Source organism: Alosa alosa, chromosome 3, assembly GCF_017589495.1.
Source record: "Alosa alosa isolate M-15738 ecotype Scorff River chromosome 3, AALO_Geno_1.1, whole genome shotgun sequence".
In the NCBI taxonomy this organism is placed as follows: Eukaryota; Metazoa; Chordata; class Actinopteri; order Clupeiformes; family Clupeidae; genus Alosa; species Alosa alosa.
In genome coordinates, this window is record NC_063191.1 from 4,507,822 (window position 1) to 4,527,516 (window position 19,695).

The window sequence follows — 19,695 nt, forward strand, 5'->3', positions numbered from 1 at the left end:
TTCGCCGCAGGTAAACACAATAAAGAATGGGAACGTAAAGTTGGATTGTATTCTAAGTTGTAATTCCTCTGTATGTCCTGTTGGTGACCTCAGTGAGGAAGTACTGTTAAGGCAGCTCTTAGCCGGTAGCAGAGTGCTCTGGGCACTCGTGAATCTCACGAGGTGTTTTCTTAAGCTACGATGGTTTTGAGCAGTCGTAGTCACCAAGGCGTTCGTAAGAGGGACTTCTGGCTCTTGGGCTTAAGATGCTTTGGGGAACTGGGCCCAGGGCATCCCATCTACCTCCCCACTTCCTCTACCATTCAGGCTATGAAGACCTGCTGGAGTAAAGCGACTTGTTGCCTTTGGGACATTGAACTCGTTAAGTTTTTCGTTAAAGCCCCCTCCTTCCAGTTGCTGCTACTGGAAGAAACTGGAATCCAGCCATTTCCACTGTGAATTATTTTTTGGAATCTGATCCTTATCATACCTGCTCATTCTTACTCGTTGCTAGAGCTTATGTCGTGACTAAATTCAAGATGGCTGCAAAGCGCTAAGCTTTGTGAAAGATACTGTCTGTATAAATGCGTCTTGTAAGTAAACTACCGGTGCTTTTCAAAGTTCTCAATGTCTCGTTTTAAATGTCAGGGCCCTCGGTCTACCAATGAAGTGTGGAGATACATTGAGCCTCGTGCAGTGGGCAGTGCTTGACTTAGCCAGCTTCACTCACGGTCAGCGCGTGGGATCGCAGCAGTATCACCTTGAACTTTAATTTTGTATTTTTTCAGTGAAGACACAACAACCCAAACAACCCGGTAGATGGCTCAAGTGAGCAGGGTGTCTCGTAAAAGAAATGGAGCCTGGAAAACCACAGACTTCACTACAGACTTTGTAGACTGGTTTAGAAATAATGTAATAATAGCCAGAAATATGCCTGCCTGCTAATAAAGAAATATTTGGTTAACTGTGAGTGAATCCGGGTTGCAGCCGTGGGGAGCGCAGGACAAATTAAACATTCTGGTTTTCTCAAAGGTGCAACGATGATGAACGAACATCCCATTTGGACAAGATATGAAGTATTACCTCTGTTGCTCAATAAATGCCTTCCTATTTCACGTCCTGTTATCACGGAGTTACAGGCGATAAATGATTTTGATGGTCACAAGTTTACTTCATTAAAGGGACTGTTCGTTATTTATTTAAGGGGCTACGGAGGTTTTGGGAGCGATGGTCCAAAAAGACGTGACCCTCCCTCGCCAACAATACATTTTCTATGACCCTCAAAGTGATTATGGAAAAATCACTGTCCAACTTTTCGGTTTATCGCCTACTGTATTTTAACGTTTTTCATATAATTAGCCATAACCCGTTTATCGCAAGCTATCCACAAAAACCAAACTACAAAAGCATTTGCCCCAACAGGGAATTAATTGGCATGAATCATGCTGAGCGTATTTAGCTACCTTAGAATAATAAGGTTCTATACGTTTTGGTAGGTACAACCGGGATGATTGAAAGCGGAAGATGAAGCATTCGGTTTTCTCCAGTGCAATGATGATAGACAGTCATCATTTGGACAAAACATGGAGCATATTAACCTCCGTTGCTCAGCCTTCTGTTGCGTCCTGGTATCACGCAGATTTTAGCGATAAGCGATTTTTGATGGTCACAAGTTTAGGCCCTACTTCATTAGCGGTTTTATTTTTGGATTATTAGTGTTTTCATTTAAGGTTGACTTCATGCTTATTCAGTGAAGCGTTAGTGCTCCCAATCTGAACGTTCGTGTGTTTGTTTTGTAATGGATGCAACCGCGGATAGGCTGTCGTTTGACAATGAGTTGTTATGGAGACAAGACATATAGCCCAACAGCAATCCAGGGACTGATCGTTATTTATTGAAGGGCCACGGAGGAATTTTGAGTGCTTCAGTTGGAGGTTATGACCCTCTCTTGCCTGTTAGAAATTGTTCAATGACCCTCAAACAGAATTGTTAAAAGACATGACCCTCCTGCCAATTGTCTTCCGCCAGCGCCACAGCCACACTTTGTGATAACGTTCTTAAATCAATCTTTCCCGTGAACTTACATGCTACCAGTCCTTCCTTTTCAAATATATTGCTGTTTACTGGTTCACAAATAATCATATGTGATTAATAATTATGACAAATAATCCCTGTGCAGGGGACCCGAGGAAACAATACGTACCAACTTTCGTGTTTATCACGTATTTAACTTTCCCGCTGTCTTGCCGTTTTAATGTTTTCCGTGGGAATATCCCATATTTTAATACTCTCATACGCCATCGGGCCCTGTCTCTGTGTTGCCCTGTTGCTACCCCTTGCCCTTCCAACGAAACAGATGTTCAAATCATCGTTTTCCCTTTTGCTTGAAGGCGTAACTTAGAGCGATGTTAACTCATTTAAGTTTAACGGCGCCGGTTGTCGCGGGAGAGTTAACGATTCATTGGCTTGCATGTTCGCCTTATGTCACGCGTCGCACCTGAGGCTACTCCAGCTGCAAGAGAAATAATTTCCCTGTTTGTATGTTCACTGCAGGTTGGCCTACCATAACTTACCAACTCTGCACTGTGAACTGGTTATTTATATTTTCTGTGAAATGTATTTGTTCAACTTTATGAAGCAGAATTACGCATAGGTACTTTTGAACATAATACATTTGACAAAGGAAGATGAATGTTGCTAGTGACAAAATATTAACTTTCAGTGTTTTACGATGTCTTTGTCATGGGGAAGTGTTTTTCCCCATGCATTTATTCTAGGTTACTGTCAGTGACTGCCGTGGAGAGAAGCTGGGTTCTGTGTTTTCGCTCGTATGTCAGTGACTGGACGCCGAGAGGGTTCTGTGTTGTGTTGGCGCTATGCTAATTTATTTTTCATTGGGCATACCGCGTCGTGTCGGGTCCACAGCTCTTCAGTTCTGACAAAAGCCAAAAATTACCGCTTTTGAAACAATGAGTGCAGGAAGCCTTTGTATGGTTATATTGCTTGGACGGGGGTCCCAAGCAGCTTTCAGCCATAAAGGCTGCTTTGAGAACATTTCAATTCACCGACACTAATATTCAAAATGTTGAAAACTATTTCGGCATAGCCTATAAAGCAGTTTAATTAAATGGAATGCTGGTTGTAAACAAACGAGCTACGGTGAGGCTTGGCCTCACAGATGCGCTTCGTGCCTTAGATGGCAGGAAAAATCTTCCGCGATAGCCTATTAACCAACCGCCCGATTCACGTTGGCTGGGGAAGGGGCCATCAGACAATTGTGCCCAGTTAATCCGCCCTTCCCCCAAAAAAATCACACCTTCCCCCTCTGACAGCTTAAAAGAAGTCAAGAGGACTCCTTTACTCACAGACCTATTCACAAACCTCGCGTTTTGAAATCCTATGCAGCTACAGGAGCTTCCAATCGTGAGGAAGCAATTTTGCATTGTAGGCATAACTAACGTACATGCGCCGCCAACAACAAAACTAGGCTAATCATTGTCAACATGTAAATTAAATGTAACATTATTGTGAATCAAATTAAAATGTTCTCTTTGCAAAACGAGGCATAGTAACAGAATAATTTAATAATGTTACAAAAGATACTACATCAATCCGTATATGTTTCATTGGGCTACTAGGCTATTTGTTTTGCCTTGATTCATTTAGGCTGAGGCCTTTATTCAGGGCGTATTCACAAAGAATTTTAAGGCTAAAAGTAGCTCCTAATTGGCTAATTTAAGACAACTCCTAAAAATAATGGTCCTCCTAACTTTAGGACTCCTAATTTTTTTGGCAAAAAGTAATTCACCAAAGCATTTTAGACCTAAAAAGTAGCACCTAAGTTCTGGGACAGCTTAAGTCGAGAGGACTCCTAACTCACTAAGACCTATTCATAAACAGCTTTTGTGGCATTTTAGGTTGCGATGTTTTGAAATCGTAGCCTATCTTGTAACAGGAGCTTTAATAAGCGAGGAACAATTTTGCATTCATAAAAGGGATGCAATAACGCCACCAACAACAACCAAAACTACTCATTGTTAACATGTAAAATGAAATGTAACGTTTCATTGTGAATCAAATTAAAATGTTCTCCTCTTTGCAAAGCGTAGCCTAGGGATATGGTGACGGATTAATTTAATAATGTTGCAAAGGTAGGCTACTGCATCAATCCATAGGCCTATGTTTCATTAGGCTACTAAGCTATTTGTTTGCCTTACTCTTTATTCATTTAGGCTAGGCCTTTTTATTCAGTTATTAATCATCTTCCGGTCCTTCACACTACTTGTGTAGCGCGCATTCTCCCACCTGTCACCTGTCAGTCATCATCGGAAGAGAGGTGTTTGAATTCAGCGTTACAACGTCAGCCAATCAAGGTGGTCACTTCAGTCAAGCTTCGTGCATGAGTAATGATGTCATCCATAGCCACGAAGACTCACCCTAGTTTAGGAGTTGTCTGAAAGGCTTTGTGAATAACTTTTAAGAGAAAACTCCAATCTAAAAATCTTTAAGTGCGATTTAGGGTAGCCTACTCCTAGTAGTAAAGATAAAAGCCTTTTGTGAATAGCCTCACGGCCCCAGTTATTCATCATCTTCCATCCTTGTGTAGCGCCGCGATCTGAGACCTGTCACTCATCATCGTAAGGGAGGTGTTTGGAATCATGCCAGCGTTACAATCACCAGCCAATCAGCCAATCAAGGTGGTCACGCTTGCCCATTTACCCAAATTAATGGTCAATATTACTGATGATCATTGTTATTTAAGAACATGCAGTGTGCGTGAGGGTACCAAAAACATCTTGCTCGTAAAAAAACATCATAACGCATTACTCCTCTGGCGGGTCTGTTATTTACTGTGGGCTGCGCAAAACCACATGCCTTTATTTTGGGCAGAAAAGCCTGCATTCATTCATTCATTCATTCAACCTTTATTTATTCTCGAGGGTCATTGAGGGAAGCCCTCATTTTCAATGAAGCCGAAATTACAGAAGCCGAAGCAAAGCGCTCCACAAACAAGACAACATTCGAGGCCTTCTGTTGAAGAATTTTATATAAAGCCTCGCGCTGACAGTAATCCTCCTGCCCCTGATAGGCCTACCACAGCTGTGGATAGTGTGGAATGTTCAAGTAATAACACAATCAATGTGTGTCTCAACTGTCCCGCTGACCACCTCACACATTTCTCTAGATTTTGCAAACGAACTTACATGACACAATGCCATAAAAAAAATATGCCAGTTTTAGGACACAGAATAATGTTTGTAATGATACCAGGTAGGCCAGGTATTGTCGAAGGTGCATGGTGAAGTGAAATTCTTACTTTGGAAAACAAACATTTGCGATATCATGCGCCGATCATCAGAATATTGCAACAGATTCTGTGTTCTGGACTGTAGGGAACTTGTTAAGCCAGTGGTTCTCAAACTTTAATTTCATTCCCACTTTGATCAAGGGCATGACTGATGATAGTGGAGATAACGCAGTTATCCCTCGGTGGCTTTTGCAAGTCGACATCTTCGACGGTAGTCTATTAAAAATATAAGTTTTCGATGTCACAAACGGAGCCATGCTTTTACTGTTTTTAACGATCTCTATGCTACTCACAAAAATGTAGGCATGGGGACATGATGAAGTAGGTTATCCAACTGTCGTGTGTTAAATTATTGAGATTACAAGCCAGTGGTTTTCAAACATTGGCGCGCGACTCGGACATCTAACTAAATGCAACAGGCTCATATCGTCCCCTCGTGATTCGAAAATGAGGACCAGTGTTTTGTCAAATTGCAAATAGCTATTAGTTTTAACTATTTTTATGATAGTAGCCTATACAAAAAAAAAGCACTTCATACTATCTTAATCTTGGAATATGGGGAGGGAAGTGGCGTCTGCAGTCAGCCAAATATTAATGTAATTCTGCGGCATAAAGCAGATGTATTTGTTTATTGTACAGAAAAATAAAAATGACATGTCAAGCAGTCAATTGACTACATTGCAGTCAAGAAGTAGGGCAAATTAATTTACGAAACCAAAACGTGGGTCATAGTTGTCTAAGCCTCTATTATGTAGCCTGTTAAAAACGCCGCCAGATAGTATTAAATCGGCAACAACATTGTTTTCTGCAGAAGCCTACCCAAGGCTACAGATTAATTCTGAACAGTTATTTCTCTAGGCCTACTGGCTCAATTATCACACCACTGTTTTGATTTGCGTAGTTGCGTTAACCCCAACACTGACAATAATGTAGACAGCAAATTTCGATTTCGATTTTCGTGTAGTCAAGCCTTAAGCCATACCCAAGTAGCCTAAATCGAGGTAATGTTTAATTATGCATGATTTATTTTGTTATTGAATTCGTAGGCTGGGATTACTCTCGCAACAATTATGTAAGGGGCGGCAGGCAGAGCGATGTACAGTGGCAGAGCGACGACAGTGGCTGAAAGTGGTACTAAAGCTTCCACGCTGCACGCGCCAATGAAGTGGTCATTTGAAAGCGATGCCCACTGTAAATGGGTGTAAAACAGTGATTTATTTGCATGGCTAGCCTGATGCCGAAGCACCACTATTGAAAAGCTGTTGGTAGCATCGGCTAACTAGCCAGATTTTGGAGTGCAGGGGACAAGCCGAGATGGGCTATGAGACATAATGCTCACACTTTCGGTATCATGTTTCAATACACTTTAGGTCAATATCACACCGGAATTCTCCTTTAACTGGTACACTTCATTTTAATGGGTTTATGCCACTGTATCAAAGAGTAATAAGTGTGTACCAACACAGTTGATACATGTGCTATGTAGGGTAATGGCAGACATGCTCCAAGACACCAATGACACAACATGTAATATGTAATTGTAAGGACTTAACTGGTACACTTCATTTTAATGGGTTTATGCCACTGTATCAAAGAGCAATAAGTGTGTACCACACAGTTGATATATGTACTATGTAGTGAATTAGTAGACCTGTTCTAAGACATCGAAGACACAACATACATGTCATATGTACATGTAAGTAATTAACTGGTACACTTAATAGGTTTATTCCACTGTATCAAAGAGTAACAAGGTTGTAGCAGCACAGCTGTTACATGTACACTGAAGACAATGAGGCCTTGACTGGAGCTAAGAATGGTTTGTATATCAAATCTATCATGACCAGATTTTTTACATCCAGCAGGTCCCAGGTCAGCTCTTTGCCTCTGATGAAAATGTAGGCAAATTGGCAAAGTTTTGTAAAAGCACTCAGTATTACAATGTAACAACTATATTTAGGTACCCACAAATACATAATACAAGTACAATGATAGTACCTGATAGTGTACATGTTGTTACACAGGTTCTACCACTGTACCTAATTAGGCAGGTACATTGTAACAGTGACACATTCAAATAAAGTGTTACCCTTTTTTTGATACGTTGCAATTTGACAAAATGGCTAAACTATTAATTTTAATACCCTTCCACATAAACAATAAATGTGTCATAATTCACCATGCATGGCTTGAAATGTTTTAAATTTCACAGGTCAGTGAATACCATGTTAATGATGGTATTCACATGCCCATAATGCATGTTTGGCATTGTGCCACCAACTGGCAACAGAAAGAATGACAATTACACTGATATTGTAGCGCCTGTAATTTGTCTCTGAGTTGTGAAGACGGCGTACTGCTTCCTGTAAATTACAAGACAAAGAAATACACTTTAATAAAGCAACTTACTGTACACTGCTTCTGCTCACTTATTATTTTGCAAGGCTACATAGGCTACGTTTAGCTTGGGCTACTTAAAAAAACTTTGATTTTAGGCTACTTTTAGCTTAGCTAGCAGTCATCAAACATATTCTTATCGCAGTCTTGGTATTGTGCACCCGTCTTCTCTTCTTAGAATTCTCTCCCACACAGTTTTTCGACTCCAGAGCAGCCAACCTATCCTCTATGGACAACAACCTGGAGTTTACTGAATTGCTTGAATTCCGCAGTTGAGTGAGCTGCTCAGTCATATCGGCTGCAACCCGATTAAGCTGATGAGACAGTCCACTGATAGCAATCAGCAGTTTCTTCTCATCGGCCTGCAGACTGGCTGAAAGTTGTTGATCACGTCCATGCAGAGGAGTTGAACGCGAGACGCCGTCCAGCCATTGTAGATCACGAAGCAGCAAAACCTGCAGCATGGGTCATGCTGTTGCAAGTACTGCTACTGTATATGGGTCATGACCATGACCTCACACGTGACAAGTAGGAGGGTTGTCGGGCTCCTCCAATCACATGTGAGGTCATTGTTATATGGAAGGACTCGCGAGACGAGCTCGCGTCTATGATATAAACAAGCACGGTGTAGCAGATGGACCTGCAGACATTTCAGAACAGGCACGTCATATGTGTGCTTAATACATCCACTGTGCATATAAGTAAGACCAAAGAAAAGGTCTCTGTAGTCATGCCACTATGCACAGTGGATGAGCTCTAGGAGACTGTGATCTCTGATGATCCCCTCATTTTGATTCTAATGTTGTTTGCATGGAATGCACATTTTACCTTTGTGGCAAAGGCTGTTTAAAACTAATTGTTTGAAATAAATTATTTTGTGTATCTTTTTTACATAACATTTGCCATTGCTAATGACATACACAGTAATCTGGCATACTTTTATTAAATAAATCAATTCAAGCTAAAATTTAAGAGTCTATAAATAGGCTATACTGAGGGCCTGTCCACACGAGACGCTTTTAGGTTAAACGCAGAGGTTTTGCATCGTCTTGGCCGAAGTCCCAAACTAATCCTGTAAACGACTGCCCAAAACAAGACTTTTTGAAACCTGGTCCCAGAGTGGAAAAATCTGAAACCGTAGCCCATTTGAATTCGTTTAGACAGCGAAACCGCACATCCTGCTTGCGTATCAATGATGTCATCGCCACACAGCTGCCAGCTGCCCTGGACTTGCACTTATAGTATTGCCTAACAATACTAGTTTTCATACATGACATTACCTACGATTACACTCTGTAAGATAAATATCACAACTGAAAGCTTTCTTGGCTACCGATAGCTTATGACTTGGTGGACTGAACACTGTTTTTCACAGTGTTTTTATGCATTCTAGCTACTGTCAGTGATCGCGAGAGAACTTAAGTTATTAGGAAAGTACGGTGTAAGTTTAGGCTACATTAATTTGTGCGTAGGTGCCAGTGTCATTCATTTATTTTACATGTCTTACAACATATATACATGCATTCACAGTCGAAAGTGAAATCAGATATAAGCATTGCCAAAGACGCTTTTTAGAACTCACGTTAAGCCGATGGTAGCACACTAAATGCGAATGCGCCGATTTGATGCAGGCAAACGTATTGACTGTTACTAACAAAGGTTTTATAGCAATATTATAAATGTGGTGACAGAATAGCCTAGAACTTGGGTAAGCCTTGCGTTTAGTAGCCTAATTGCGGTGATAGCCAAAACTAATGTGAATCACGGACTATCCTACAACCAAAGAAAGTAAAGGTGATTAGTAGGCCTACCTGGCGTTAGCCAAATAAAGGACGGACTGCACCCTTCACAAACCGTAAAATAAAGTTTATTAGTCAAACAATTCTGGTTTCCTTGCACTAGCCATTTTAAATTAAGTAGCCTATTCTGTCTGTTCAGTAAAGCATAAGTTTTGGTCAATTTCTGTAGAAACAGTGCCACCTATAGGCCTGGGGTATGAAGTAACGTGTTGAGTCGTGTTGAGATGGATCCGTTTGGACGCAAATATTCTTGATACGGTTCCAGGGAAGGAGGAAAAAAGAATCGGTTTGGTACGTGTGGACTAGGCCTGAGCCTGATCTACTTGTACCAGAGATTTTCTTACCTTTTAGATAAATGTCACCTGGGGTAAACCCCCTGCAACCCTGATTTGCATTTGTATAGCTCACAGCATTTTCATTTACATGTTAAAGCCTCCCCTAGAATTTGGAGGGGGGGGGTCATGGGGGGACAACTGCCAAACAAGGCCCACGTCAATTTCTGACAATTCATGGCAGTTTTCGGTGTTGTCGTTAACATGACCATTAACATGAACTTCCACGACAATCTACAGTGCCGCATACTGACAATCACACTTTTCATGCAGTGTGGCCCCTGAAGATATTTGATATGATAACAAAATTTCTATTCCATTTTCTTGACATTTGATATTTTCCCATTAACAAGCATTAACAAGCTGCTTGTTAACTGTTAACAAATATGCTTGTAAGTAAAAGGCTGCTTATTAACACTTACAAGCTGCATGTTAACAGTTAGTTAATGTTATTAAAGGATAACAACAGTTAACTCTTAGTTATTAATTGTTGAATGTAATGTACTGTTAATACCTAATAAGCACATGTTATTCTAAAGCGTTACCAAAACATCAATTGGAAACATTGACAATACATACATCTTCGCTATATAAATGTTCACTATAAAAGTGTCAAGCAAATGTGAAGAATAAATCAACTATGTGTCCACTATATAACGCTATTTGTACTTGGTCTATCAGGTGAAGCTCCCCATCTGTCAAAATTGAGGATTCTGTTGCTGGGATACAGATATGCTGGGAAGAGTTCTTCAAGAAACACCATCCTGTATGGAGAGGAGTTTGATACTGTAGGGAGAACAGCTCAGTGTGTGAAAAGACAGGGAGAAGTAGCAAGGAGGCAGGTCACTGTGGTGGAGGCTCCAGGATGGTGGTTTAATCATCAGTTAGAAGACACTCCTGAACTGACTAAAGAGCAGATTGAGCTCAGTGTGTCTCTGTGTCCTCCTGGACCCCACGCTCTGCTGCTGGTCATACCTGTGGATGAACAATTCACAGAGACAGAGGAAAAGATCAGTGCAGGAACACCTGGAGCTTCTCAGTGAGAGGGTCTGGAGTCACACTATAGTGCTGTTCACCTGTGGAGACTGGCTGGGAGACACACCCATTGAGCAGCACATTGAGAGTGAAGGAGAGAGTCTGCACTGGCTGGTAGAGGAATGTGGGAACAGATATCATGTCCTCAACAACCAGAAGAGAGATGATCACATGCAGGTTACACAGCTGATGGAGAAGATAGAAGAGATGGTGGCAGGAAACAGAGAACAACATTATAAGATGGAGAAACAGAGGATAAGAGAGTTGGAGGAGAAGAGGAGGATAAAAGAAGAGAGAGTGAAAGAGAGGATGATGAAGGTGAAGAGACAGAGAGAGTCTCTCAGATCACTGATGGGTGAGTTAAGAAACTCATAATTAACAACGTTTCTTTGTGTTATTTCTTTTTTTGTTATTTCTTTTTTAAAATATCAGGACTCTAAAGTCAATTTTCTTGGACAGTTGATGACATTTACAATACATTAGGGAACATCTTCACTAAATGTCAAACAAGCAAACGTGAGGAATAAGTCTATTGTATGTTGAGCGACATTGGTAGGCTATCAAAAGCAGAAGATGTTCAATTCGAGATTTAATTTACGTTTGGACTGCTTATATATCATATTATTAGGGCCCAAGCACCGAAGGGCGCAAGGCCCTATTGTTTTTGTAAATTATTATTATTCTTATTATTACGAGTATTCCGATTTTAACTTTGTCTCAGAGGGTTTTCCTTTTTTGAGGTGGTTAAGATGGGTGAGAAGTCTTGAAATTTGGCACACACATCAGGTGTCACGCAAAGCAGTTAAGTACAAGAGCTTGGCCCCGGGCGTGGCCCAGGGACTCGCTAGCGCCCCCTTAGGTGACTGTTGCCGTGGTTGGCGTATACTTTCAGCTAGACACACCAAATTTATTTGGTAGGTGTGTGTATCTCCCCAAGCTAAACATTTTCGTATGTACAATGCATTGCCCACGCCCAACAGGAAGTGAGGTATTTGGAATTTTGTGCGGACTAAAATGTGATGAAATGTTCAAGTTCAAGTAGTTTTATTGTCATGTACTTATAAAATGAATTATAAGTAATGACATTCTTAAGTTCAAGAGCCAGCTCAACTTAAAGGAGTAAAATTGAAAAGCAGTAATTAAGAAGGTGTATTTTGTGTGAGTATGTATGTGTGTGTGTGTGTGGGGATGTTGTGTGTCTGGGTGGGGGTTCTGAGGTTGATTAGCTATGTGGAAGAGAATTACAGTTCAGCATCCTGGTAGCTTGTGGAAAGAAGCTATCTCTGTATCTGCTCATAGAAGTCTGCATACTCTTGTACCTTCTACCAGGTGGGGTCAGCAAGGATTCGCTTGGTCTTCCTCCTGCAGCACTGGCTGTAAAGGTCCTGAATAGTTGGTAACTCAGTCCTTGTGATGCGTTGCGCTGACCTGACCACCCTTTGCAGAGCTTTATGCATCATGAGCGTGCTGCAGCCATACCATGCTGTAATGTTGTCGGTCAGGATGCTCTCAATGGTACAGCGGTAGAAGTTGGTCAGTATTTCACCGACCATACCAAACTTCCTCAGCTGCCGAAGAAAGAAGAGTCGCTGTCTTGCTGAATTTGTGACCATACCTATATGGTGTGACCAGCTCAGATCCTCACTGATGTTAATTCCATCTGAAGCAGCTGACTCCCTCTACTGCTGTGCCTCCAATATAGATGCGTGTGTGCTCTTCCTGCTGTCTCCTGTAGTCCACAATCAACTCCTTGGTTTTGCTGACGTTGAGCAGCAGGTTGTTGTCTTGGCACCAGGATGTCAGGTTTGCCACCTCTGCTCTGTAAGCAGACTCATCATCACTCGTGATAGTCGATTATGGTGGTATCATCAGCAAACTTAATGATGGTGTTTGAGGTGTGAGTTGCCATACAGTCATGAGTTTACAACGAGTACAGCAGGGGGCTTAACACACATCCCTGCGGTGCACCAGTGCTTAGTATTAGAATTGTGATGGCAAAAGAGGTGCTTCCCGTGGGTGAAAACGTATGAAATTTGGCACACACATCAAGTGGTACAGTGCATAGACAGGGACAAAAGCTTGACACCGGGCGTTGCCCAGGAACTCCATAGCGCCCCCTTATGTCACTGTGACTTGTGGTTGGCATATAGTTTTAACTCATTGAGATATATATACATATAGATATATATATGCACACACATTACATACATACATATATAAATGTAGTGTGACAAGTGTGTGTTTACATGCAGCACTAACTTCAGTTCAGACCGACAACCTGTTCTGTTCTTAACTATTGCTCTCTCTCTCTCTCTCTCTCTGATATACTTCACTTCAGTAAAACCCCATTTAATCTGTTCTGTATTATTGCTCTCTCTCTCTGTATATATATTATATATATATATTTATATATATATATGCACACACACACATTACATACTTACACATATAAATGTAGCGTGACAAGTGTGTTATATACAGCAAAAACTTCTGTATTGCGCTCTCTCTCTCTCTGTATACATGTATATATATATATATATATATATATATATATGCACACACACACACACATTACATACATACACATATAAATGTAGCGTGACAAGTGTGTGTTTACATGCTGCACTAACTTCAGTTCAGACGACAACCTGTTCTGTATTGCTCTCTCTCTCTCTCTCTCTGTATGTATGTATGTATGTTTACATATGTATGTATGTTTACATATATATGTATGTACATTACTTGATCCAAATTCTGTAATTTTTGCTGGATAAATGTTGTACAAAAATGTAGTTTCGTATCAAAGGGGAATGGTTGTTGTCATAAGTCAGCGGCGTTAGTTTGAGCACATAATTGAGGTTTTGTTTACATGTGTTCAATGTAAGTCAATGGGCGCCCAAAGAATCTTTTGCCGGATAGCGAGACAGCGGTCCGTGTCTCTGTGGTCTGCATTTTACTGAACTTCGCTGGAGGTCGAAAGAAATCGCCCAAAAAGCTCTTTCGCCTGAGAAATACAGCGGTTCCCACATTACCTCCTGGGACGACAGAGTTGGAAGAACTTGGGGTAAGGTTGACATTTTGTAACGTAACGTTTGTAACAGGCGGAAAATGCACTTATTTGTTATGTCCATAACCTGTGATGTTCACATCATAAGCCTAACACTAACCCTAGCCTACATGAATAATTTGGCTACATGATTTTGTACGTTTACTATTTTTTGGCTGTGGAACTTTCATGATGAAAACGTAATGATTCACGTAGGCTATCATTCACATCGTGCAAGTTCCAAGGTATTTTAGCATTAGCCATGGTTGGACGTGACAATAATTTGGATAGCGTAGTACGATACCGCGACTACATAAGACTACAGAAAGAATACAAACATACCCCATATCCGTTTCCGGCAGCTGAGTAATACCGTACCTCACAGCACATCCAATCCAAGTCAATGGAGTTGGACAAAAACTACGATAAAACCTGTTGGAAAGAATCTTTTGCAGTGATTTTTGTGTGAGCATATCAGTGAACACCACTGACCACTCGGTGAGTTTCACGTCTTTGTAAACGAAAGTTTAATGCGTTTTAGGAAGGATTGTTCCAGTGCACCTATGCAGCGTTGTGGAGGAGGGGGGGCGCTACTACAGAAACCGAAAATTCTCAGGACAGCAGTATGTGTCCAAATTTCAGTCTTAAACGTTCTATTTAATCATAAACTATCTGAAAACAGGGCTTTAAGTGTAAAATACCGAACTTGTCTTTTACGTGATTGATCTGAAACTTATATTGGAAAATATTGGATATCATTGTGATGATATTCACATGTGGAATTCACATGCCTAGTATAGCATAGTGCCACCATCTGGCCAAGCAGGAAATGTGCCAAAAAATGTTCAAGGCTTTGATGGATTGATCTGAAATTTTACACAAAATTAGATATCATGATGATGATATTCATATGTCTTATTAAAGGGAAACTTGGCAGGATTTCCCCCTCTGCTAGAGAAATTGCACATTAAGCTATTTCAAACTGTGGGAAAAGGTAACGATAAAACACATGGATATGTGTACAAGCTAGCGAACGGTTATCATAAGTTTGGCAGAACTATGTGGATGTTACAAGGTAAGAAACACGATTTAAAACGAGTTTCTTGTTTTTCACTTCTCTTTCTGGGACAGTAGTCTCAATGTTGCAAGGTTGGTTTTCCGCCTGGGGATGCTAGGCGCAGCAGGGAAAATCACCATTTTCACCGGAACAGGTCATTTAACCATCCAAATGATTTCTAAACGGGTTTATTACGTTGAAATAGTTGCCAAGTTCCCCTTTAATTAATAATCGTGATAAATAATCATGATCTCAATATTGATCAAAATAATCGTGATCATCATTTTGGCCATAATCGTGCAGCCCTATATTGAATTGAGATTGAGCATGTCAATTTTTGTATATTTTGGTTGGAAAAGCAAGTAGACGTGCTGGCCATCCAAATGATTTCTAAACGGGTTTATTACGTTGAAATAGTTGCCAAGTTCCCCTTTAACATGCCTTACATAGTGCCACCAATTGGCAAGAGAAGGAAATGTGTTTTTTCCACGTCTGTTGGATATCACAATCAGATGCATCAGATTAATCAGATTAGGTGTATATGACATCCAAACGCCCAATATGCCTGTCTGGCATAGCGCCAACAGCTGGCCAAATTTATTCACAAAATTTTAATTAAACTAATTAACATTATTTTATGGTAGAGATATGCGCAGGACAGAGCACGCATTCTCTCCATGCACCGCTCTCCCTCAAACAGGTTGGCTTCAGCCCGCACCTCCCCTACGCAAATCAAAACAGTGTCTTGTGCAAGAACTGTTCATGCAGACAACAACTGGCGTGGTGTAGCCTACACACCTTTGTTCAAAATTGATGCATTCAAGTTAAAGGGACACCAGGCAAGCCTGATGCTTTTTCTCTACGAAACTCCCCTCGCCGGTCTGAAGCTCTTTTCCTTTTCTTTGCATCTTCCGTCCAAGGGTTTTAAGCTGCTTCTTCGCCCGGCTCTGCTATTATACACAAGTTTTGCAACAATAAGCTAAGCTTTAGTTAGCCTGCCTCTGTGCTGTGGATGTAGGATGTAAACTGATCCTGCTTCGGTCGGCGGGTACGATATACTGAACTTGCAAGCGGGATATTCTTCCTACAGGCAGTAGGGGTAGGCGAGAGAGTCTTCATTTGCCCTGTAATGAGTCATTTAACCATATACCAACTTACGAAGATGAGTAATTAACACGAAAATGTTGTTTGGTGTCCCTTTAACATTGCAAAGTTAGTGTTATTGGGCTCTATCTTGCGTCCCCAGCGCAATTGACTTTGTATAATCGCTTTTGTTTTTCCTATTTTGCAGTCAGCGCAAATTGGAATTTTCCCTCCACAGGTACATGCCTGTAAATCAGAGAATGGATTAAGCCCACGGGCGGTTCAGCGAAAAGACGGGCGTGTTCGGCATAAACGTTCACTGTTGATATTTTGCAGTTTCAGAAAACAATTCCGCCACAGACCAGGAACTCCCTGGTCTAAAGTCTATGGCGCAAATGCAGATGCTATTTTAAGGGTGCATGCATGACCATAGGCTTGCATGAATGAATGCGTTGCACACCAATCTACTGACACCCCTGTGCACAGACGGAAACATTCACAGCCTTGATAATATTTGTCCATTTCCCCGGTTTTGTTCGTGCATTGGTGACCTAAAAATGTAGTAGCCTATATAGTACAACATCTACATGCAATATCTTTACAACAACGCCTAATTATGACCTATTAATTTGGACAACTTTATACAGCCCTATAAAGGCTAAAGTTACCTTTAGTTTTGTTCCAATTTACCGTTGTGTGGCTTTAAACATCGCGTGCGCTTTAACATCAGCCTAAGCATTATTCCAGCTGCGCTAAGGTTTTAAGCACCATAATTTTGCCTACCTATGTGACCAGCAACCATAGATAGTACAAGAAAGCAGCAAGTATGGCTACAATTTCTGTAGTTGCTGCATCCATTCATTGTTATTCTCTCTCCTGCTCAAACAAATGTTGTGCGTGCATTAAATTGATGATAACGTGTTTACAAACTCTACTTAACAGAAAATATTGTAAATAGCCTACTGTCATGCAGTTAATGGGATACTGTGCAGAGTTGAAAGTTAGGTCTTAGGTTGCCTGATGGCCTGTGCTGCGCAATGCACACTTTCACTAATTTCAAAGAAAAATATAACCACTCGAGGGAAATCAGTGTGGTGTCCATTAAGATGTGAAAAAATAGGCATAAATCTAGCTGCGTACATTTTTTTCACGAATCAGGATGTGTTGATGACATAAATTAGGAAATATTAGAGGACTTAAGGAGACGTGATGTTGAATTGCATGCCGATGCCATTTAACCCAAATGCCCCAGTGGCAGCACAGGAGAGAAGAGATTAACTGACAGAAGATATGCATTGTCTATAGGTAATGTTAGATTACATTGTATATTTCAAAAATATCACCATGCATTCATAACCTCGTGATTCAGTGAGAGTGATCCCAAAACATCGGAAAGTATGTCTTTGTGACAATTCTGCATTACATTTTGTCAAGAGGAAAACTCAATAGCTAACTGTTCCCAACTGAACAGTGATTATAGCGCTGTGAACGCTCCTGGCTGCGGCTGGCAAATATGCCACCATAATAGCAATCAGCTATGGAACAAGTGTGCCTGTTGTTAAAGGGAATGTGAGATGACGCTCTGATTGGTTTATTGCACGTTACGCCCAAACCACACCCATGATTAATGTAGCTACTTCAGACCACCCTATTTTAGATTTGTGTCGGGTGCAACAGTCAATTATCCTGCTGGTAAAATAGAATCAGCGCCCAAGATCCGCCCACAAAGTGACTAGTATTTTGCGCAGACACTTCCGTTTCAGACCATTAAAATAGAGCCTATAGCCTACTTATCACAACGTTGTCAATCGCAAACGCTAATTACAGTGCATGAAAATGTACTGTACTGTTCTTCCTAGGCAACAGCAACTTCTTATTAATTAAAAACTAATCAAAATTTTCCCATTGACTTAACATTATGATTATGACATCCCAATACGGCCGTTAAGCAATTAGAATCCTATGGCAGGTGTTCAGGCCACCTGGATCAACTGCCAGTCTCAGGCTTTAAGCATACAAACTGGCCCTATTAAGACTACACATCCTGTTCAACTGCTTCCTCTGCCAAAAACTGTTTCAAAATAAAAGTCCTCACTACAATATTTCACTGTTAAACAATTTAACCCTTTAAACTACTGAACTTTTTAACTGTTCAGCCATTGTAACTGTTACTTGTCATCAACTATGACTCCTACCCACTGTAGCTAGTTAGCATATTAGCATGTTAGCAAAACTATTAAAATGAAAACATTAGCTAAGTTAACTAAAGTTAAGTAACTTGGTTAACATTATTATCTTTGTTAACATAGTTAGCATAACTGCTAGCAAACATTAGAGCCATTCCAACTGTCAGTTATCGTCAACTATCTACCTAAATAATTTAACCATTTAAATTATCCACCTATTTAACTGTTCAGTCATTCCAACTATATTAAACCTTATCTACCAAGCAAATAATTTAACCATATAAACTACCCACCTATTTAACTGTTCAGTCATTCCAACTATATATATATTTTGTTTGAATAGTTTTTAATTAATAAAAGTAAAAGTTACAAAGATAAAAATACAAAGCCCCCATGTCCTAAGTAAGACCTACGTAACATAGTTAGAATGAAGTTTCTATGTTAAACGGTTGAAGCTGCATTAAATGCGTTAGCGGAAGAATAAGAATAAGCCTATGAAGAACCGTACAGTGCATTTTCATGCACTTTAATAAGAAGAAGCCTATGAAGAACCGTACAGTGCATTTTCATGCACTTTAATAAGAAGAAGCCTAGGAAGAACAGTACAGTGCATTTTCATGTACTGTAATAAACAAACATATTAAATCTAAGTTGTTTATTAATGGGTTATGCTGTGCTAAAACAAATTCCATCATGGGGACATATATTCTATTCTATTATATGGCTATCAATGGCCATCTATTTCTGTAGCTGTTAAAATAATTTGACCTGTTTTTTTTGTCTGAGCTGGCAAAGAGCTATAACAAAGTCATCCAAAATCAACAAACACCTCTCAACTAAATGCTTAAAATACTTTTGTATGAAACATGAATGAAATAACATAATATTTACACCCCTGGTACGAATAGCCTTGGACACACAGCTGAGCTATTCATACCCTGTGACATAACAACAAAAAGACGTTGCTCACATGCACAAAAAACATGGCGGACATTCGTTTTTCGTCAGCAGAAAGTGAAGAATTCTGAAATATATTTAAGCAAAAGTGGAACATGCGCAATGTTTCATTTATCTCTCGTGGTCGGGACGAATAAAACAGGCATGGGGGACGAAAGTAACATACAGTTTAGCCTAAGCTACTAGGCTAAACTTCCCAAAATGTAAATATTTCACAACAAATCCTTGACTGGTTGAATGGTCACCCGGGGGATATTCCATCAACCTCGCTAATGAAGGTGGCGCTTAACAGAAATAGCCTGGCTTGAACTAGCGTAGACTTTCACTTGGGGCTGAAGCCGTTCCATTAACTCAAGTTATCGGCATCTTGGCCTCGTTTATTCAAGCGAGGTTAAAGTCAGCTTCATCTCTGCTCGTGCACGAGGTACAACAGTAGACCAAAACAGTAGATTGATGAAAAGAGGATACATGTCGTAAAATTAAGACAATACTAGACGATTTCTGTTCGATTTGGCA

At 40.5% G+C, this 19,695-nt stretch overlaps 1 protein-coding gene across 1 annotated transcript in view; it reads left to right on the plus strand.

The window, feature by feature from the left end:
* The window catches only part of LOC125291695 (GTPase IMAP family member 8-like), an 88,599-nt gene that overhangs the window by 42,831 nt on the left and 26,073 nt on the right, over positions 1 to 19,695 (plus strand). The window contains 2 exon segments of the mRNA XM_048238531.1: positions 10,497 to 10,816; positions 10,818 to 11,205. Of these exon segments, the coding sequence (XP_048094488.1) occupies positions 10,497 to 10,816; positions 10,818 to 11,205 (708 nt within the window).